Source organism: Colobus angolensis, unplaced genomic scaffold, assembly GCF_000951035.1.
Source record: "Colobus angolensis palliatus isolate OR3802 unplaced genomic scaffold, Cang.pa_1.0 Scaffold198, whole genome shotgun sequence".
Classification (NCBI taxonomy): Eukaryota; Metazoa; Chordata; class Mammalia; order Primates; family Cercopithecidae; genus Colobus; species Colobus angolensis.
Window position 1 is genome coordinate 3,538,537 of NW_012115132.1, and position 23,600 is coordinate 3,562,136.

Below are 23,600 nucleotides of genomic sequence, written 5' to 3' on the forward strand. Positions count from 1 at the left end.
GCTCTTGCTAGGAAATGCCACAGCTTGCGAAACCACAGCCCAAATAATTGGGAACAGAAAGGAGAGAGGGTGATCTACATTTTTATGTTGGGAAGGATTAAGATCATCAGAGCTTCAGGGAGTGTTTTATGCAGTATTTGTAAGTTTATGACATGTATAAAGATGTAGATGTCTGTTATTTGGAGGCTAATTATCCATATAAATTATATTTAAGCCCTATTCTTTGTTTTCTGAGTGAAACTTCTGGACTAAGGTCTGACAGTGAGCAAAGCATTGGACTGCAGGGCTGTTCTGGAAGCCCGGCACTCAAGCTCACCTCTCTTTAGCACTCCTCTGCTTTTCACCTTTGTGTGTGCCAGCAACCGGAAATGGGGAAAGGAAAGGCAATCTAAAGCCATCTGTTTGACTTCTTAAAAACATGTAAATTCCAGTCACAAGGCCAACTGCTGCTGTAACAGATTATCACAAACTCCCATGGCTTTAAACAACACAAATTTATTGTCTTACACTGACGGGGGTCAGAAGTCCAAAAATGGGTCTCATAAGGCTAAACTCAGCGTGTTAGTGGAGCTGTTTTCTAGAGGGTGTGGGAGATAACTCATTTCCTTGCCTTTTCCAGCTTTTAGAGGCGCCTGAATTCCTTGGCTCTTGGCCACTTCACTTTGACCTCTGCTTCCATTGTCACATCTTTCTCTGGCTCTCCCATCTCCCTCTTTCACTTCTAAGGACCCTTGTGATTAGATTGAACTCACCTGGATAATGAAAGGTACTCTTCCATCTCAAGATCCTCCTTACCTTAATCACATTTGCAAAGTCCCTTTTGTGATGTAAGGTAAGAAATTAACAGGTTCCAGAGATAAGAACAAGGACATCTTTAGGGGCCCATTAGTCCACCAACCACAGAACACAATGGAAATTACTGGAGTCCAATTTTGTCCTTTCCTTCCTTTTCTCATGACCACCACCATCTGCCTGGTGTTGCCAAGCCTGAGCTGTAGTTATGTAGGATTCCTCTCACAAATGCAGGTTCCACTGAAGCTTCAGACCTCCACCCCCAACCACTGCAATCATGCACACATCCAAGAGCTCACTTTCTCTCTAGGCATTTGTCCAGGGCCACATCTATATTAGCATAATTCTCACTAGTGCTGCTTATTAAGCATCTCACGTCTGGGCACACATTGGGAGTACAATTAGTGGCCCTTTTGTGGGTGGAAATGTTCATGCAACTAGTTCTGGCCAGTGATATATAAATGACTCTAAGCTGAGCATTTCATTGATAGCATGAAGATCTTCTAGCACCTTCTCTCCTCCCTCTTCTTACATTGATCAGCAGTGTTCAAGATGGGTAGACTTGTAGTTTGGCATGCAGAACAAACTGGAAGCAAAGTTTGTTGTAGCCACTGATATGTTGGAATTGTTTTTTACAACAGCATATAAACTAACTTATCCTGACTGATGCGCTTAGCAAAGGTTAAAAGGAAGGAAACTAGAAGCATAAACAACACAAACTGCTGCTAACTGGTTTTCTCCATTCGCCTGTCTCCTCGTGAAATGTATATGATGATATACCTGAAGACATCATTCATCACATGTAGTTGACTCTATCTCTTCTTCATCTGTGGAAGTGAGAAAAGATCTGCAGATATGATGAGTAGGAATGTTGGAGAAGAGTAGAGGTGGTGCTATGGGCATTTAGCAATGATCACTCTTTATTTCTTGCAGTAAACCCTCAAAATGGAAATATGCTTATTTTAGGGCAAGCACAGAGTGGAGGAGAATTTGATGGAAATCACAGTAGGAAGAGAAGTATACAGGGAAAAAAGAGATTGAAGAGAGGCCATGCCAGCTGACCGTAGCCCAGGGTGTCTGCACGTTGTAGGCATTCACACCTCGAGATGCCTTGTTTTTCAACTCTTTGGATGCTCTTTTACCCTGCTCTTCTCCCTCTCAGCCCTGCTAGAACCGTTGCATTAGACCAGTAATTGGGATTAAGGCATAACTTCCACCAGCTAGAGATGGAACCTTCAGCCCATCAGGGGTACAGCAGGAGTGTCAATTGCCTGCAGATTAAAACTGGACTTTAAATGCATGTTTCACAGAAATGTTATTATACCCTGTGTTACACATTGCTAGAGTTAATATATGTACCACTGTTAGAGCATCCACTTCTTCAGCTGGGTTGTAAGTGAGTTGTCAGTGACTTGGGCTCCTGTGGGCCAGCCTGAGAATCCATCCCCCGATGAAGAGCATTGTTTCTATGGAAACCTGCAATTTGTGACCCAAATATCCAGGTTAAGGTTTTCCTATTTTATCTAACTGAATGTATGAGTCACACATTCTAACTGAATGTGTGAGTCAGTGGGGTTTCCCAATGTTCAATTAAAAGTTAGGGTTCTCTTTTAAATATGTATGTATTTTTTCACCTAGATAATCCATTTGTGTCAGCAATAATAATGGAGGACTTTTATTCTAAAATGTCTGTGTTTAGGTAGAAACTTCTGTGATGGCAGGGTTAGTCAAGACCAAAATGGACATCTTTCTTCAGCAAGTAGTTCATTTGCTTTTCCTTTTATTTCTTAAAACCCTGCAGGGCGAGCCCTGCTGAGACTTACTGACAAAAAGCTTGAGCGAATGGGGATTGCCCAGGAGAACCTCCGGCAGCACATCTTACAACAGGTGCTCCAGCTGAAGGTGCGAGAAGAAGTCAGAAATCTACAGTTACTCACACAAGGTACCCTGTTGCTTCCTGGTGGGTGGATGGAAGGGGAGACGGGAAGAAATAAAACCTTACTATTAGGACAGATGGAAGCCAGGGAGAATTTGTTACTATTTCTTCGCAGAATTTGCTTCCTAGAAAATAGTACACAGATTTAAAGATTACTTCCCCTTGAAAACATTTTTCATAGCTCACTAGAGAAAAGGATGCATAGATAAGTAATGGATGAGCAAACAGAATTATCTGAGCTAACTTCAAGGTTATCACATACAGTTGTGTGGACTGTATACTGCACAACCCCAAAGAATACCAGTCACATCAATCGGAGTATGATTGCACTCACTAGTGTTGCATAGTATGCAGCCTGCACAACTGTACAGTCCAGCTCTAGCTATCTTCACCTGCGCCAGTTGTGAGGGTGCTTTAGAATTCGAGTGATTCTATAGTTAAGATGATCAGTGATATAAGTGGAGTTTTTATTGTATTTTTATTTTGCTTTTCACTGGTTACTGGGAGAAAAACATTTTAGATATGTATAACTATATGTGAATGTATTATACACACACACTTTAGAGATTGTAAGAACCCCATTTAGCTTCTTGAAAGAATAATTTTTAAAATAGACTATAGTGACTCTAGGACCAGACTGTTAAGCGTATATAATTCTTAACAGGAATTATAAATAACTTCAATATGATGAGAGCACTTAAGATCTCAATAACTGTGGAAGTGACAAAATAAAATTAGAATTCTAAGAAAGCCATAAGTTACACTGTATGTAACTTATATGTCTACATAAGATTTGGATACTATCAACCTTCATTGGCTATAAACTTTGTTTTATTTTAGTGTCCATTGTACATCATTTTAAATGAAAGGATGATAAAATATGTGTTTTTGAGAGCCTTGAGTATTTGTCATTCTGCAGAATATTGTAATTGCATGCGTACTGATATTGGAGAAATCTGGGTCAGCCAAGTTTCATGTTATTGCATTTAGATTAACCTAGTAATAGTTCATTTGCCTAGAGGAAATAATATGCTCCCTGAAAGATGACTATTCTAGAAAGATAAATATAGACTTCATGTGAGCATAAAATAGTATTGTTTGTTTCGTATGCATTATTTGTATTTTGTCCCCAGAGACTTCCAATGGTGAATTTACTGGTATACTAAGTGATTTAAATTTGAATGTGAAGTACTGATATGCTTTTAAGTTTCTTTTAAGAAGTAGATAGAAATATGAAGATTATGATAAGAAAGTTTATCACAGAAAGCTATTTGGAAAATGGAAAATTTACAAAAGACGTAGAGGTCCAGCAATATGAAAATAATAATGTAATTCTGCTTAAATTGATAAGATTGAGTATAATGCCCAGTTATGAAAATTACATCTTTAAAGAATACACGACAACACGGGAAATTACTGAAGTCATACAAGGTGGGGGGAAGGTCACGTGTAAAATCGAATGCGTAATATAAGCCCAATTTTGTAAAAACCATATATTCTTATATCTACCGAAAAAACAGACTGCAAGTAAATATGCCAACCATTTTAATAAGGGATCTCTCTGGATTGTGGGATAAGTGGATGATTTAAATTCTTATTTTTTCTATATTTTCCAAATCTTCTGCAAATTCATATTACAATTACAATCAGAAAACACAAACATGCATTTTTTTAAGCTTCAACCACAAGCATAGCTGCCCAGCTTCTGTTTAGTGTCTGTGGTTTTCACAGCTCATTTTCTTCCCCCTGTGGTGATGATCTATAGAATAGAGACCTAAACTCACATGTGATGTTTTGTGTGTGCCTTTGGCTCTTTTCCTCTTCTGGTGTCAGCTTGTAGTGTGTTTGCTTTGGAGAATCATTTTCTACAGCTCTCATTGCCCTAGATGCATAATATATAAGATTTTTCCTAAGATAGTACTCAGGTTTATTAAACTAAACATACATATGTGTTCTGGGAAGTTAATGCCCAGTTCAGCCCTTTCAATTCAGTTGTTGTCACTTTCTTTAGCTTTGAAAAGCTGTACATTTTTAATTCTTTCATTCAGTTCCCTTTGGAAGATCGCATTGTTCTCTACCTCTTGGATATTTGGTCTGTGCTGACATTACCTCTTTTATTGCTTGTTCTTCACATGTTTTCTTTTTGGCTTTGCTTTTTTCAAGACAGAGTCTCACTCTGTTGCCTAGGCTGGAGTGCAGTGTCACAATCTTGACTCACTTTAACCTCCGCCTCCCAGGTTGAAGTGATTCTCATGACTCAGCTTCCCAAGTATCTGGGATTACAGGCATGCACCACCACACCAGGCTAATTTTTTGTATTTTCAGTAGAGATGTGGTTTTGCCATCTTGGCTGGGTTGGTCTCAAACTCCTGGACTCAAGCGATCCACCCACCTCAGCCTCCCAAAGTGCTGGGATTTCAGGCATGAGCCGGTTCTTCACATGTTAGTATTCAAACTCATGTTATGTCAGGCATCCTTCAGAAAATACATAGCCTTATTGAAGCATTAGTTTCTTTAAAAAAAAAAGGAAACAAAATTGACAAGTTGTTTTTATGTCTTATGACTGATAATAGAAGTTCTAAAGACAGTCGGATAAGTGTAAAATATTTTAGTTCTAGGTTTGCTATAATAAAAATATTAGAATTTCATTCCACTCAGGTGAACTGAAAAGTTTAAAATATATATCATATAGAAATTCACCATAGAGGTTGTAGGTAATTCAGTAATGAGTATTTGATTCTTCATCTCTGTAAATATTATTCAGCAGAAACAATATGCTGAATAAGTACAAACAAAGACTTTGGAATGTTTTTGGAAATCTTTGGGCTTCCCTCTTCAAGAGGGTGAATCACAGTTGTTATCCATAGAGATGGAGTATCCTTCCATGGCTCACGTGGGGCTGTCACTCTGGTGTAATGCATTTAATTTCTGTTGCTGATGATGATCTAACATGTTCAGGCTGCGGTAACAAAATGCCATAACCTAGGTAGCTTATAAACAACAAAAATTTCTCTCACAATTCTGAAGGCTGAGAAGTCCAAGATCAGGGCACCAGCCACTTCCTCACAGATGGCCTTCTAACCATTGTAACGTCACATGGGGCGGGATCTCTGTGGGGTCGCTTTCACAAGAGCACCAATCCCATACATGAGACCTGCACCCCCAAGACCTGATCACCACGCAAGGGCCCGCCGTCCAATACCATCACCTTGGGGGTTAGGATTTCAATACACAAATTTTGAGGAGACTTAACGTTTAGACCATTGCATTGATATTTAACAAGTGTTTACTAACCAACACATTTTAAGAAGAGTTATCACTTTCAAAGTAGTCCATTTTTGAGGAAAGGAATTTATTTTTAAAATGATTGCGTTTCTTAGGAGTTTTCTTCTTGCCTTTGGAGGCAATTTCAAAATATAGTTTCTTGGAAACAACTTAACTGTCCATCTTCAGGGGAATAGCAAATTAAATTATGGTACATCCAGGCACTGGTGTACTCTTAGCTATAAATACGAGAATGAAGAATACTAATATGGCAGGATCTCTGGGATGCTATGAGATGTGAATAAAGCAAGGTACAGAACAATGTATACTATATTTGAACAATGCGTATAGTATACTACATTTGCCAAAGTGGGGGAAATAAAAATGTATATCCATATGTGCTTTGTTTTAAGGAAATGCTGAATGATGTACAAGAAGCTAATACAAGCTGCACCTGTGGGACAGGGAAGATGGTGGATGGAGAGAGGGTGTGTGCCTTTTATGTCACTTTGTTTTATGAAATGTATGAGTATATTAACTATTTAAAGGAATAAAATTTTTTAAAAGAAACAAGAAAGAAAAAGGGTGAATCTTGGCATCAGACAGGCCCAAATTTTAAATCTTGTACCTAACACATTTTGCTGTGCTCACCAAATAGGGATGTTGTAAGAATTAATGGAGCTAAGATATGTAAATCACTCAGTACAGTATGATAGTAAATACAGAATGTTGTTGGCTATCAGTAATAGAAGCCACGCAATTTAATCAACTTCATACATTTATAATAATCGTTTTTATAACTTCTTTATAGAGACATAATTCACATAACATACAACTTACCCACTTAAAGCTTAAAATTCAGTGACGTTTAGTGTGTAAAGAGAGTGTTGCAACCATCACAATAATTTTTAAAACATTTTCACTAACCCAAGAAGAAACTCTGTACCCATTAACAGTCATTCCCCATTTCTTCCCAATGCCGCCAACGCCAGCTCCTGGAATCCCAATTGCTTAGCAGGGATATGTGCTGAGAAATGTGATTCCATCATTATGGGAACATGATAGAGTATATTTAGACAAGCCGAGATGGTATAGCCTGCTACACACCTAGGCTAATTGGTATAGCCTGTTGCTCTTAGGCTGCAGCATGTTACTGTACTAACTACTGCAGGCAATTGTAACACAATAGTATTTGTGTATCTAGACATATCTAAACATACAAAATGTACCATAAAACTTTGGTATAATCATCTTATAGGACCACCATCGTATATGTGGTTTGTCATTGACTGAAACATTATGTGGTGTGTACCTATAATCTACTTTCTGTCCATCTGCCTATTCGGGACATTTTCAGTAACTGGAGTCATACAATATGTGGTCTTCTGTGATTGGATAATTTCAGTTAGGATAATGATTTTTAAGATTCACCCATGTTGTAAGCATGTGTCAGTATTTATTGTCTTTTTATTGCTGAATAATATCCCATTGTATTACTATACCACATTTTATTTATCCATCAGTTGATGGATTGTTTCTGAATTTTGGTTATTAATAATGGTGCTTTGAACATTTTTGTGCAAGTTTTTGCATGGACACATGTTTTCATTTCTCATGGATACATATGGAGGAGTTAAGTTTCTGGGTCGTATGGTAGCTCCATGCGTATGAAAGCCAAGGTGACTTCACCATTTTACATTCCCACCAGCAGTGTATGAGAAATCAATTTCAACACATCCTCGCCAGCACTGGTTATTGTCTGTCTTTATTATAGCCATTCCAGTGTGTGTAAAGTGGTATCTCATTATTGTTTTGATTTGCGTTTCCTTGATGGCTAATGATCCCACACACCTTTGCATGTACTTACTGCTTATTTGTGTATCTGCTTTAGAAAAATATCTACTCCGATTCTTAGATTGTTTTTTAATTGGGGTATTTGTTTTTTCCAAGCTTTATTTTTGATCCACAGTGTGTCAGTGCTTGATTGTCCACCTTAAATACAAGATCTGGACTTAAATGTTTGGCTACCGTTTCCAAGGAAGAACTACATCCTTAAAGGATGCAGTAATTCCCATACGGAAGACATTCAAAGCAACCTGCCACAGAGTTGGAAATCAGTCCCAAAAATGAACAAAGGAATGCACGCTAAGATTTTCTCTCAAGGAAACAACACTCTTTGGGATGTAGAAATTAAACATACACACACACAAACACATCAAATTAACTGCATCGGTTTGTAATCAGAACTTTAAATTATATATGATCATTTGTACGCTCATTCCATAGTGTTTCTAGAGGCAATAAAATAACAGATAACTAAGCCTACTTTTCTGTCTTTCGATCGCTGTTTTAAAACGTGCCTTAAGCTTTTGATTCCACACCAATTGTTTTTACACAGTTGGCCAGGAGCTCCATGACAGTGGCCAAAATGGTCACAAATGGACCGAAAGAGCTCTACCTAGCCACCGTGGGTTATCCGAACACGGAAAAGAGGAATTCTTTGCCCCCTTTTTTCTTGCTTTCCTCGTTCTGGCTGCTGACCAAAACTGTAAGGCATTTGAAAATTTTTGTATGTTGCATGCATAGTTGATATATCAGTATATAAGCACTAGCACTGAATCATGACAAAAGTTCCTGAAACAGATCATCATCTAAATCCAGAGCCATCCTTAAATTGAAATCCTGACCTCTGATTCCCCCTGCTTTTATTCTCAATGGCCTGCTTACTATGTGATATTTGCAAGTAACATACTCAATGCTTGGACTTGCTTTCATGTCATCCCTTTGGTGCCTTTAAGGTGATTCTCTCCTCTGTGTAGCCTTTTGGTGTGTTCTGTGTTCTGTCCATGGAGTGGCCAGGATGTCAGTCTGGTTGGTTGGGTTTTTTTTGTTTTTTTTTTTTGGTTTTTTTTTGCTCGCATGTACCTGCTGGAAACTCAGCTATGTCAGAGTACTTCTAGTTGTCTCTTGGGAAACATGGTATAGAACTGAAAACATAATTATGCTTTCCTTCTGTTTGGTTCGTGAGAAATGGGGGAAGGTGCCTTATGTAACATATGGCAATGGTGCAAATTATATTTTGGGATGCTTCAAATTAATCCACAATCAAGGACCCAAGGGGTATCCTTAGCTTTTTAATAGTGGACAATGTTTCCAGTAGGAAAACTCTACCAGGAATATTGAATGCTGAATGTTCAGTATCAGCTATGTGACTGTTTCTCATATAGCTAATGAGTGATAAATGTTTACTATATACAAAGCATGCACTAATTGTCACATCAGCTTCTGACATTTATGCTACCATGGTCAGTCCTGTTTGTTAGCCCCAATTTCAATATGGGTATAAGAGAGGATGAAGAGGTTAAGTAGCATACTCATAGTCAGACAACTAGTAAAAAGCATAGCACAGGTCTGTCTGACTCCACAGCAAACTTTTACCCATTATGCTTTATTGCCTTTATTATGTCAAATGGGCTAATAATTTCCATCTCCAGGTGGTGGTTAAATGAGATTTTATGTAGAAACCATATAATAGAATTCATTGCATATTCTATGACAGAAGTTGGCAAGCGTTTTCTGTAAAGAACCAGTTAGTAAGCATTTTAGTTTTTGCCAGCTATATGGTATCTGTTGCAACTACCCCTACTAGGCAAAACCCAACCATAGACAATACTTAAATGAATTAGGCATAGCAGTGTTCCAATACAATTTTATTTACAAAAAGGATTACTGATACACATCAAAGGAAACAACAGAGTGAAAAGACAACACAGAATAGAACATATATATAAATCACCTATCTGAAAAGGGGTTAATATCCAGAATAGGTAAGAAATGTCTACAACTCAACATAAGGGGGGAAAAAAAAACAAGCCAAATAATAAAATAAGCAAAGGATTCAAATAGATCGTTCTCCAAAAAAGGTATACAAATGGCCAACAGGCATATGAAATGATGCTCAACATCACTAATCATTAGAGAAATGCAAATCAAAGCCACATATCATCTCACACCCATTAGAATGGACACCACCAAAAGAACAGAAAATAACTAGTGTTGGCAAGAATGTAGAGAAATTGGATCCCTTGTATACTGTTAGTGGGAATATAAAATTGTATAGCCATTATGGAAAACAGTATTGAGGTTCCTCAAAAAACTAAAAATAGAGTTACCATATGATACAGCCATCTCACTTCTGGGCACATATCCAAAAGAATTCAAAGCAGGATCTTGAAATAATTGTACACCCATGTTCAGTGCAGCATTATTCACAATAGGCAAGAGATAGAAGTGACCCAAATGTCTAACAACAGATGAATGGATAAAGAAAACATGGTATATATACACAATACAATATTATTCAGCCTTTAAAAAGAAGGAAATCCTACCACATGCTGCATGATAAACCTCAAAGACATCGTGCTAAACAAAATAAGCGAGTCACAAAAGGACAAATAATGCATGATTCTACTCATATGGAGTATCTAAAGTAGTCAAAATCATAGAAACAAAGTAGAAAAGTGGCTACAAGGGCTTGGGGGAGGAGGAATTTATGTTTCATGTACAAGTTTCAGTTTTGCAAGATGAAACCTTATAGAGATCTGTTGCACAACAACTTAGATATACTTAACATGACTGAACTGTATACTTAAAAATGGTTAAGATAGTAAATTTAATACTATGTAGTTTTTACCACAGTAAAAAAAAAAAAAAAAAAAAGCTAGCCCATTGTTTGTGGACCCCTGCTTTACAAAGTAAAAAAATGCAAAGCTCTTAAAATCATCAAGATTATTATTTTTATTCTTTTATTTTCTCATGCTGTAGTGTGGAGCTATTTTTGGGGTGTCCCTTTTAGTGACTTTCTTCACTGCAAATACGTAGAAAGTGTAAAAATATATCAGCAACTAAGGGTTGGGTAAATTCAGGCAATAGAAAACAGTGTCTCAACTGCGAGTAAGGCAGATGTGAGTAGTAGATGCTACCATCCTCATATAATTAGTGCCTATAAGATGAAAAAAGAAGTGTATGTTTGTTTACCAGGGCCAGTTACAGCTCATTAAACATTAGTGTTTCCTGAAGAACTTTTTTCACATTGTCCAAATATATGTGTCAAATTTTACTCGGGAATTGCATAACCAGATGGACTTTCCCAAAGCTCTGTCTTTTGGAACAACAAAAATTAGAAACACTACTTTCTAATCCAAGAAGACTTTTTAGAACTGTATGTACGGACTAGCTATTTTAGTCTAGTCACCTCCGCAATGATACTTCAGCAACTCAAGTAGGCCATCTGAACTGAAATAGGCCATCTGGTCCACCACCTTGCTTAAAGAAGGAAGTCTTTGTAGAATGGAGCAATAGACTTGTTGATAAATTGTCCAGTCTCATTTTGCAGATTTGGGCACCAAATCCCAAAGAGGATTAGAGGTTTGTTCATAGTTACACAGCTCGTTAGTGGCGTAACTGAAACTAGGTTGCAGTTTTCTTAATTCCCGTGCCAGTATTCTTTTTATCTCATTGTTTTCATCAAGGTATATACTGTACTGCCTACAGTAAAATTCACCAATTTTAGTGCACAGTTATGCAAGTATTGGCAAATGCATGCAGTTGAATAACTACCACAACAATCAAGATAGAAAATTTCTCTTACTCCAGAAAAAACTCTCCTGTGTGCTCCTTGGTTGTCAGCTCCTTTTATTACTACCAGCCCCTGGCAACCTATGAGGTTTTCTATCCCTACAGTTTTGCCTTCTCCAGAATGCTATATAAATGGAGTCATAGGGTCTGACTTCTTTCACTTGTGGAGATGCATTTAGACTTATCAAAGCTGTGATGTGTCATCATTCCATTCACTTTCATTGCAGAGTAGTCCACTAAATGTATTAGATTGGTGCAAAAGTAATGGCGGTTTTTACCATTAAAAATAATGGCAAAAACTGCAATTACTTTTGCACCAACCTAATATAACCACAGTTTGTGTATCCATTCCTCAGCTGTGGGACATTTGAGTTGTTTGCAGTTTTGTTTGACACAAAGCTGCCGTAAGCACTCACACGCAGGTTTTTATTATAAACACTGATTTTTATTTCACTAAAAAAGTAAATATCTAGAAGTGAAATTGCTGATTGGTACCTTAAATGTATGTTCGACCTCATAAGAAACTGCCAGATCAGTATTCTTAAGATGGTGGAACAAGACGAAAAACAGAATTAGAGACTGGCTTTAATGCATATAAAAACAATGGGAGGTTTTCTGGAAAACAAACAAACAAACAAAACACTGCGTCTTTGTAGAAGTTCTACCTAGTACTTCCTGGAGCCACCAGTATCGTTAAGGGCCCCAATTTCCTGAGAGTCTTTTGTAAACTGTCTCAAGGTAAGTTCAAGTCAAACGTGTTTACCATTAACTCATTAATTCAAAACAAATTTTCTCAGTATCTATTGACCAGGCAATAGGATATGTCTTTCTACAAGTGATACTGAGAAACGCTTCCTTTTGTCTCTCTTCTGAGGAAAAGAATCTTCTTGCTCCTGAGAAAGAAAACATGAGTCAGTCAGATTCCTTTTTATGCATATGTGAACAATGTCTGATGTTCTAATTGTCTAGTAGGTCTCAAACTATGCTATTTGAATTTCCAGGCTCTTTCATGTCTTTTGTTTAGTTGAGGCTTTGGTGTTACAAATCTGATGTTCACATGCCAGTTCTCTTCAACACAGTTCTTATCCTTTATCATTGGATAGCAAGAGCTTTTCTTTGCCTTGGTGCTCACATGTTCCATGTACATGATATTGACTCTCTTGGTTCTCTTTCTAATGGCCTCTCTCAGGCTGTTGGCAAACTGCCCTCTTCTGACACTTCCCAGATGTTGATTCCTCCTGGGGGTAGGTCCTTTTAGTTGTTGGCATTTTGCATGCTGCCTGGACTATCTCACCCACTACCACTTCAGCATCCCCTACATCATAGTGACTCTCAGATTTACATTTTACACCTCTCTGAAACTACAGATTCTTATTTTTCTCTCTCTAAAAGATGTGTACCCAGGCATATTCCTCTGACATCTCAAATTTAAAACATCCAAATCTAACCCATTATCTTTTCTACCATCTCCCCAGTCTGTTCTTCCTCCTGTGTTGGTTCTCAAGGTTAATACCTCTATGACTCACGCTGTCACCTGTCATAGAAGGCTCAGAGCCACCTGTGATTATTCCATTTTCCTCATCACTCACATGGAGTCCATGACCAAATCCTCAGAGTTCTGCCTGTGAAGTGAGTTTCCTATCTTTCCCAGCCTTATCTCTACTCTAACCACTGTGTTAATTCATTCCTCTTCAGCTCTTTCCCAGGCCATTTGAATAACCTTCTAGTTATCATTTGATCTGAAGTCTCTGTCCTGCTCCCTCAATTCTACTTCAGTTAACTTCCCACTTCTATTGCCAGAGTTAAATATACTTCTGACAACATTATTTCCATCCTTAAAACATTTAATGGTTCCCAATTACCTACAGAATGAAAATCAAACTCCTGAGCATCACCTAGCCATTCTAGACATTTCATGGACGTATTAACTTTGGGCAAGTTGCTTGTCAGAAATTAAGATATCTTCATTATAAAAATGGGAATAGGATCTATTTCACAGGATTGTTGTGAATATCGTATAATAAAACTCATGAAAAGACATAGCCTTGATGAGATATTAACTCTCCTGAAAAGGTTTACCTCATCTTTCTGGCAGAACCAATTATTCTCCCATCCTTTTGCATTTCTTTTTTCTTTTTTAAAAATTTTATTTAAGTTCCAGAGTACATGTGCAGGATGTGCAGGTTTGTTACATAGGTAACCATGTGCAATGGTGGTTTGCTGCACCTATCAACCCATCACTTAGGTATTAAGCCTGGCATGCATTAGCTATTTTCCCTGATGCTCTCCCTCCCCCAGCCCTCCACCCCAACAGGCCCCCAGTGTGTGTTGTTCCTCTCCCTGTGTCCATGTATTCTCACTGTTCAACTCCCACTTACGAGTTAGAACATGAAGTGTTTGGTTTTCTGTTTCTGCGTGAGTTTGCCGAGGATAATGGCTTCCAGCTCCATCCATGCCCCTGCAAAGGACATGATCTCATTCCTTTTTATGACTGCATAGTATTCCATGGTGTATACGTACCACATTTTCTTTATCCAGTCTATCATTGATTGACATTTGGGTTGACTCCATTTCTTTAATATTGTGAGTAGTGTGGCAGTGATTATATGCATACATGTGTCTTTAAAACAGAATGATTTCTATTCCTTTGGGTATATACCAGGTAATGGGATTGCTGAGTCAAATGATATTTCCACTTCTAGGTCTTTTAAGGAATCACCACATTGTCTTCTACAATGGTTCAACTAATTTGCATTCCCACCAACAGTGTAAAAGCATTCCTATCTCTCCACAACTTAACCAACATCTATTGTTTCTTGACTTTGTAATAATCCCTATTATGACTGGCATGAGATGGTATCTCACTGTGGTTTTTATTTGCATTTCTCCAATGATCAGTGATGTTGAGCTTTTTCTCATGTTTTTTGGCCACATAAATGTCTTCTTTTGAGAAGTGTCTGTTCATGTCTTTTGCCCAATTTTTAATGGGGTTGTTTGTTTTCTTCTTGTAAATTTGTTTAAGTTCCTTGTAGACTCTGGATATTAGACCTTGATCAGATGGATGGGTTGCAAAAATTTTCACCCATTCTGTAGATTTTCTCTTCACTCTGATGATAGTTTATTTTGCTGTACAGAAGCTCTTTAATTAGATCCCATTTGTCAGTTTTTACTTTTGTTGCAATTGCTTTTGACATTTTTGTCATGAAATTTTTGCCCGTGCCTATGTCCTCAATGGTATTGCTCAGATTTTCTTCTAGTGTTTTTATAGTTTGGGGTTTTACATTTAAGTTTGTTTGTTTGTTTGTTTTGTTTTGTTTTGTTTTTAGACACAGGTTTACTCTTATTGCCCAGGCTGGAGTACAATGGCATGTACTGCAACCTCACTGCAACCTCCGCCTCCCTGGTTCAAGCACTTCTCCTGTTTCAACTGCCTGAGTAGCTAGGATTAGAGGTGCCCACCACTATGCCCAGCTAATTTTTGTATTTTAATAGAGATGGGGTTTCACCAAGTTGGCCAGGCTGGTCTCGAACTCCTGACCTCAGGCACTCCTCCCGCCTCAGCCTCCCAAAGTGCTGGGATTACAGGAGTGAGCCACTGTGCCCAGCCTACATTTAAGTTTTTAATCCATCCTGAGTTAATTTTTGTATAATTGTAAGGAAGGGGTCCAGTTTCAATTTTCTGCATATGGCTAGCCAGTTTTCCCAGCACCATTTATTAAATAGGGACTCCTTTCCCCATTGCTTGTTTTTGTCAGGTTTGTCAAAGATCAGATTGTTGTAAGTGTGCACTCTTATCTCTGAGTTCTCTATTCTGTTCCATTTGTCTATGTGTCTGTTTGTTTTTGGTCCCTCTTCTCTTTGTTCAGACTAATAATGTTGTATTCATCACATAGTATCCATTGTTCTTCCATCCAGTGTGCTCCACGCTTTATGTGAGGTACTGGGGATAAAATGGGAGTGTCCATTCTAGCAATAAGGACAGAGCGATGTATGCCATTATAGAGATACTGATAGTATAATGATGGCACAGAGCTGGAACTCAGCCTCGCGTGGGAATAGGTGGGATAAGGAACACTTGCCAGTGCTACAACAAATGAGCTAGTTTTTAAGGGATAAAAATGTTAACAGGTGCACAAAGACTGGCGGAAAGGGAAGCCTGTATAAAGGCATGGTGGTGTTTTGTCTTCCTTGTAGACTATGAGCAAACTTCAATTGTGTTCTAATTTTGCTTTGCATAGTGCTAGCAGGAGGTGGATCCTCTGTATGTTTTTTCTAACATAAATTTAATTGTTGCCCTTTTCTCTCATTTTCTCCATCTATTTCATTTTCCACTTAATCTTCTCAAAGCAGTGAATGCAATATCAATTTTTTATGGATTCATAAGAAAATAAACGTAGCTACAAAGCCATTTTGAATCATCTTTCTCCACGAGCAACATTACCTAGGATCTCTTTTTTTAAGAACCTCTTTATTCCCTTGTGATCTTTTTCTATTGACCCGACAAGACGATGGCAAGGGCTCTTAAACATAAGCCACTCACCTGCTTTGAGTTGTTTCATCTAGTATTTTCAGTCCTTAAATGTTCTCCTGAGTGACACTCTCAAGTGATTGCTAAGTGAACCTTCTCCTATGACCATGAGCTCAGCGGCTCATGGTAGATAAGAATTTTGGATGAGTAACTTAATAGGCATCTGAAGAGATTATTCTTCTGTAACTAGGGTCTTTTATTACTATTTCTTCATTCAGCTTTATTTGATTATGATCTACCAACCATGTGTCCCTTCTCAATTTCCTCCAAGTCCACATTTTCTCAAACTGCTACCTCCTTAAGATTTCCCCCAACACATTTCAAAATCTTCCCACTCTTGCAGAAATGTTGTGGCCAGGAATATTTCTAATTTTATCAAGTCTTTAAGTCATCAGAGAAATTCTCCTTAGAATGAGCTTTATATTTAAAGGCTGAAACACAGATTTTTTGAGGGGATTATTAAAATCATGTGTCAGTTTCTCAGTAGTGGTTAGAATTATGAGATGTATATCCTAGTTAGCATCTATCCCTGTTTCATTTTTATTCTGGAAATCCATTATGATCATTTAATCCAAGAAGGAGTTTTGTTTAAGGCTTGACATGGACTCATGATCCTTGTCTGTTACATTGTCATGATAAAAATATCTGCCTATTGTAGCACCCCTGATGGTTCCTCTAACCAGCGTATGGGAGACTTGTCTACACATTATTCACCTAATTTGTACTTTTTCTATCAGGAATGATCCTTGTCATTGCTGCTTCACAGCTCAATGTTTTAAGTCATTCTTTGCATTATGATGAGTAACTTTTAGGGAATTTCAGAGACTTCAAAAATGTTTCATGTCTGCCCCTGCAGAACTCACCAACCTCAAATGCATTGACCACTTTGCATTTAAATGTACTAGATGAAACAATATATGTGATATCTCTTGTTTAGACAATTTAAGATGGTCATAGGTTGCATTGTTATATCGCCGTGACCTTGTGGCTTGACTGTGGATTTGAAGGATCTTAAATTACTACTATTGCTCTAAAGAAAGATGAGTTATGGGCGTTCAACAACTGACATTGGTTTTATTCTTGAGGATAAGTCTAGACCCTACAGTCCAAAATGTGTGGTGTTCAAATGTCCTATGGGCTTTTTAGAGAGGCAGTTGAATTAGAAGATTACCACGTGGACTGGATAAGAGGAAATCACAGCCACTTTCAGAGATGCACTGAGATGTTCTGGATTTTCTAAGAAGAAACAGAAAAATATGCTATCTGTGTGCTTTAGGACTTCTGTTCCCAATATTGCATATTAACTAATTTATCTGGCCTTTTTGGGGGGACCACCAATTCTCAGTATCTGGCATAAACCCCTGTGCAGTGTAGATGTTCAAGCCTCCCATTGCATCAGAATTTTTACATGCCAATTCTATAATGTACCATGTGCATAGACTACACTGTGAATGGACTCTAAAGTTGTACAGTCATTGGTCCAGCCTTGAGCCCCAGATAAGAATAAAGCCTTCTTTCCTTATCCTTCTCTGAAATAATACTTCCATTCTTAGTATCCCCCTTTTCATTTTGTTATTTATTTATGAGATGGAGTTTAACTCTTGTTGCCCAGGCTGGAGTGCAATGGAGCGATCTTGGTTCACTTCAACCTTCGCCTCTTGGGTTCAAGCAATTCTCCTGCCTCAGCCTCCTGAGTAGCTGGGATTACAGGCATGCGTCACCACGCCTGGCTAATTTTATATTTTTAGTAGAGATGGGGTTTCACCATGTTGGTCAGGCTAGTCTTGAACTCCTGACCTCAGGTGATCCACCCACCTTGGCCTCCCAAAGTGCTGAGATTACAGGCGTAAGCCACCGTGCCCAGCCCTCATTTTATCTTTTTACAGCAGCAATTACACAATCATTTGTTTAGTAATTCAAAAAACATTGAGAAGCTAACAAGTGTCAAGTACTATTTATATGCTATATGTTAGGGATACAGAGATGAATATTAAGTTCTTGCCCTTGAAGTCATGTGAAGGAGACCTATATGTAAAATGTTATAGCACAGAAATGTCTGCAGTGTGACAGAAGTGTGGATGTTTGCAGTGTCATGTAGGAAGGGTATTCAATCTAGAAGAAATGTGTCAGAAAAGGTTACAAGGAAAAGTGACCTCTGAACTTTGCCAGCTATACAGTTAGCAAGATGTGTTTATTTCCTCTTTAGTCATCAAACAAATATAAAATTACCAAAGTGATAAGAGCTCTAGAGAGGTACAGCATGTTGTGATAGTATGTTTACTATAAAACTGTGTATTTACTGAGTGCCTGCTTTGTATCAGGCCTTTACTAGCTTTTGGCAAAATATTATAAGCAAAATAGATATGGTTAGTTTATACATGGATTTTATATTTTAGTGGAGTGAGAAGACACTCATCCACAGGGAATCATAGTAACATGGTGGATGATATGAATGGGGTCATTAATTATGCTTTGGAAAGCAAGTAAGCAGAGGGACTTCTCTGGCTCTAAGGGATCAGGAAAATCTCCTTCAGGAAGCTGAGATCTAAAAGAGGAAGAAGAGTTAGGCAGATTAGGTGGTGCTTGGTGACTATAGAAAGAAAATGTCCCAGTTGCAAGGAACAGACTGTTCTGAGGCTGTATTAGGGTTCTTCAGAGAGAAACAACCAATAGGGTATATATAGACATATAAGAGGAGATTTATTATGGGAATTGGCTCGCATGATTTTGGAGGCTGAGAAGTCCCACGATCTGCCATCTATAAGCGGAAGAACTGGGAAAGCTGGTGGTATAATTTAGTCAATTCCGAAGGCCTGGGAATAGAGGGAGCTTCTGGTGTAAGTTCCAGAGTCTGTAGGCCCAAGAACCAGTAGCTACGGTGTCCAAGGGCAAAAGGAGATGGATGCCCCAGCTCAAGGAGAGAAAGAAACAAGTTGTCCTTCTCCACTTTTTTGTTTTGTTCATGTTCTCAACAGACAGGACAATTCCACCTACATGAGTGAGGGCAGCTCTTCTTTACTTAGTATGCTGATTTACATGCTAATCTCTTCTGGAAATACCCTCGCAGGTACACCTAGAAATAATATTCTACCAGCTATCTGGGCATCCCTTATCTCAGTCAAGTTGATACATAAAGTTAACCATCGCAGAGGCAAAGGTTGAAGAGGAAGTTTAGTGTGTTCCAGGAGCATGAAGAAGCCTAATATAGTTAGAGGGTTAGGAGTTGGTCAGAAGGCGGGCGGAGATGGCAGAAAGTGAGACTGGAAGAGTAAGGAAAAGTGAAGTGAATGCCTTATATGTTTGCTTTTCTGAAGGAATCTAGAATTTATCCTGAAGACAGTGGCAACTACAGAAGGGTTGGCAATCAGAGATTGTCCTAATCAGATTTACATAACAAAAGATGAGAGGATGCACTGGAAAAGCAAAGACAGGAGGAAAGACGTCTAGTTAGGAGGCTGTTATGGTAATCTAGGCAGGATATGATGACAACCTGGATGAGGGTGGTGGCAAATGAGGATGAGGAAGTCATCCTCATCCCCAAGAGAAGAGGAGACTAGACAACCTGTGGTAATAGATTGAAAAATGGTAAAGGAGAAGGTTGTAAACATTCGTCCTTCACTATTCTTCACCACATTCTCCTCCCCCAAATTCATGACCTTCTTGCAGCAGAATTGTTTTGTTCTACTTCTTCCAAATGGAGATTCCTGGACCTTACCTTGAACCTGACAAATTAGACCCTCAGGCCCAGGCACTGGTATTTTTCACAGCTTCACCGCAGTTGACTCCTGTGCATGTGAAAGCGTGAGGGTCTGCTGTCAAGCTGTATGCAGATTCAGAGCACACAGCACTCCAGGCATGCATGCAGCTCTTTAATAGTGTCTGAGTCAAACTCCCTTTGACCTTAAGGAGTTCTCTTGTCATAGCCAAGTGAATTCAGAAGAAGTTTTCAGCTCTTGGGGTACTTAAAGGTATCCTATCTTAAAACCCAAACTAAGATGGAGCCCATCTAACACTATCACCTAACCTTGCAGGTGATGTCTTCAAGATCTAAGAAAGTAGCCCACCCTCCATAGTTCTCAGGAGAGAGCACTGCTGAAATCCCATCTCCTATTTCCCCAGAAATATGAAATAAGTTTTCTTAGGCAGCCCCCAAAGGATAATAAACAAGTTGCTTTATACAGAGGCTCTACAATTTCCTGTACTTGGCAGGTATAAGGGCAAAGTTATCATTGTACCACCTCCTGTGAATATAGAAGAGAGGAAGAAGAAAAAGAAAGATAGTTGCTTCAGCTCTAAAAGGTCAGTTTGGGGATTCATATTGGAAACCATTAAGGTCTCAAAGTTAGGTAGCAGTTTTCTGAATTATTAATGTCTGACATTAGCATTAGATACTAGTTTTTATTTCTATAAAAGTTTCCCAAATCTTCACTTTATCACCAGTGGAAGTCTGGAGCTAGTACTGATTGTGTACCTGTGTACACACCACATGTTATTAGTAAATTCTGCATTTAGTTCACACAGTAATTTTGCAAAGTAGGTGTCATGGACCCCATTCTACAGATAAAGAAAAAGAGGCCCAAGAAGCCACAATGCCTGCCCAAGTCCACACAGGTAAAAAATGTTTCTATTAGTCTGAATTCCTGGAGAGCCAATAAGATGTATGTATATAGAGAGAAGACTTATTATAAAAAATCTGCTCATGTTATTATGGAAGCTGAGAAGTCCCAAGATCTGTAGTTGGCAAGCTGGAGACCAAAGAAAGCTAATGGTGTAGTTCCAGTTCAAATGTAAAGGCCTGAGAACCAGGAGAGCAGATGGTGTGAGTTTCATTCCAAAAACTGGCATGCTCAAAACTCAAGACAAGCTAATGTTTAGGTTCAGGTCTGAAGACAGGAAAAAAACCCAATGTCTCAGCTCAAGGCAGTCAGGCAAAAGGAGTTCCCTCTTACTCTTACTCCTGGGAAGGCCAGCCTTTTTCTTTTATTCAGGCCTTTAACTGATTGGCTGAAGACCATCTACATGGGGAGGGAAATCTGCCTAACTCTGTTTACCAATTCTAATGTTAATTGCATCCATAAACACCATCACAGATACACCCAGAAAAATGTTTGACTAAATATCTGGGCACCCTATGGCCCAGTCAAGCTGACATACAAAATTAGCCATTGCAGTGAGTAAGATGACTAATTACCTCCAAAGCCCGTGCTATTTCCACTTCCCTATCTGCCTGCTGTGAAGTATTTCTTATTTCAAAAATACATTTTTTTCTTTTGCAAGAAACTCAGGATGCACTTTAAAAAATTAATACTTGAGACTATTCAAATAAAAGATTTAATAGCTTGCTTATCAAAACACAGTTATCACCCTCCATCTTCCATTTTGCATTTTTTGGGCTGCTAGGAACATGTGGTGTGTGGTTTTGCTGAGATGCTTCCTGCATACCTGAGCTATTGGGTCCCTAAGAAATCAAATTTGTTTTTCAACTTGGCGTCATAATGAAGGAGAGCTGTCAGCATAGCATTTCTTAGTGCTGCCAATATCTTGAGTAATCTTAAAGTTGTTAGATCAATAATGTGAAATTTTGCTAGTTATCATTTTAATTGATTTAATTGAAATTGATTTGGCATAAATGAGTGGACAGAAATTTATTAACAGTGACTGTGATGGTTTGAAGTATCTGCTATGTAAGAAGTGATGTGGCTTTGATTTATACATCTAAAGACTCCCTCTTTCCAAGTTCTATTAGAGAAACAAACCTAATGTTTAGTGCTAAAAACTATCAAACGTTGGTGAAGGTAGTATATGGAGATTCTGAAAACATCAGTATTTGGGTATGCATTTCAGTTTATCTCATTTCTATCATGTGGTTGGTTGTTATAATTCAGTTACTTTCGTAAACTATGTATGTGTGCATTTATCCTTGTGTCTATGTATCAGAAAATTTGATTTTTCTTTTGTCATTTGTGTCCCTAAAATTCAGACCACACCACAGAAAGGAGGAAGAGATGAAATAATAGAGCAAATTGTATTGACCTTTGTTTTATATATTTTTTAAATTCATTCTCTCCTAAGACTTGGATATTTGTTTTGTTACAGAAAGAGTTTTACTATAATAATTTTGGTCTATCAGGATTTGACATGTATTAAAGCATAAATAAATGGTCTCTAATTTTCTTGCTATTTTTAAAATTTTTAATATGCACTACCTTTTGTGCTTCCCCATTCCTTTTCTTCCTTTCTTTCCAATTTCTCTTCACCCTCCCTCCCTTCATCCCACTCCCCACCCCCACTGAAGTGCTCTATCACTGAAGACCTTCCTCAGCCCATGGAAGAGCTATTAGAAATTTATTAAGAACCAATTTCTGCTTCTTTGTCAGGGACAATCATTTGTTTTAGAGCTGATTTTCTGCCTTAATTAAATGAAAATGTCACTCTGTCAAATGAATTCATTTGTATTTATTAATCCAGTTCTCCAGGCTTGAATTTCTTAGTAGGGACTTGGTCTCATCGCATTTGCTCACAGAATAATCTGAAAAATGTCTCTTACATCAGTTTAAAAGACTCACAAATTATTACTCCACCCTGTAGAAGTACTATATAAACAAATCTGTGATTAACAAATGTGTGAATGATATTCTTGTGTAGATGGTATCTAGGTGCATATAAATATACATATTTGGTTATGTTGGTGCACACACATGCATCTGTGTGTGTTAGGGCAGGAAAGTCATGAATATCCGTTACTACGGTCCCTTATTACTTTAAGAAACTGTCAAAGGTAATATTTTAGCCACCTGTGTGTTTTTATTTGCCTTTTCAAAATGCTAATTGATGATGCAAAGTTCAAATGCTACCCGGTCTTTCCCTCCAAAATATTAAAGGATTGCTTATTGAGTATGGTCTTTGTGTCTAACATTGTAATAGGTACTTAAAAAAATTGAAATGGAATAAATATATTCATTCACTCATTGAACAACGGTTTTTGAGTTACCTGCTATGTGTCCGATGAGGTAGTGGGAATCAGTGATGAACAGTGCATCCTCAATCCATGCTTTTATGGAGCTTACAGCATCTAGCTCAGAGTAGGTACTTGGCAAACTGAATTAGCAAATAAGTGAATTAATTAATCTTGCAAGAGAAAGAGATAGCAGACTGATAATTACTAAGTTACGAATTGCATTAAGTCCTCAAAGGAGAATGTATGGACTTGAGATTGTATAGTGGGGACTAACAAAGTCGGGTTTGGAATTAGGGAGAGTATTTACAAAGAGGGACCAATGATGTTAAGATATTTTGCTCGAACAGGGGGTAGTTGTGAGGTGACACTGGAGAATTATGCCAAAGCTAGACTGCTAGAACATTTAGGTCATATTAAACATGTGGGCCTTAACCCTAAGAAGTTTAGACACTCATGGAAGAGCTTTAAGCAGAGTTGTGACATGA

General features: G+C 38.1%; 1 protein-coding gene across 2 annotated transcripts in view; it reads left to right on the forward strand.

Moving 5' to 3' along the window:
* The window catches only part of SAMD12 (sterile alpha motif domain containing 12), a 418,596-nt gene that overhangs the window by 233,915 nt on the left and 161,081 nt on the right, over positions 1 to 23,600 (forward strand). The window contains exon 4 of one of the 2 annotated variants that reach the window (XM_011941081.1): positions 2,594 to 2,734. In XM_011941081.1, coding sequence (XP_011796471.1) covers positions 2,594 to 2,734 — 141 coding nt within the window. Of the gene's footprint in view, positions 1 to 2,593; positions 4,302 to 23,600 lie in introns of those variants that run through there. The other variant, XM_011941080.1, reaches the window with a different exon arrangement.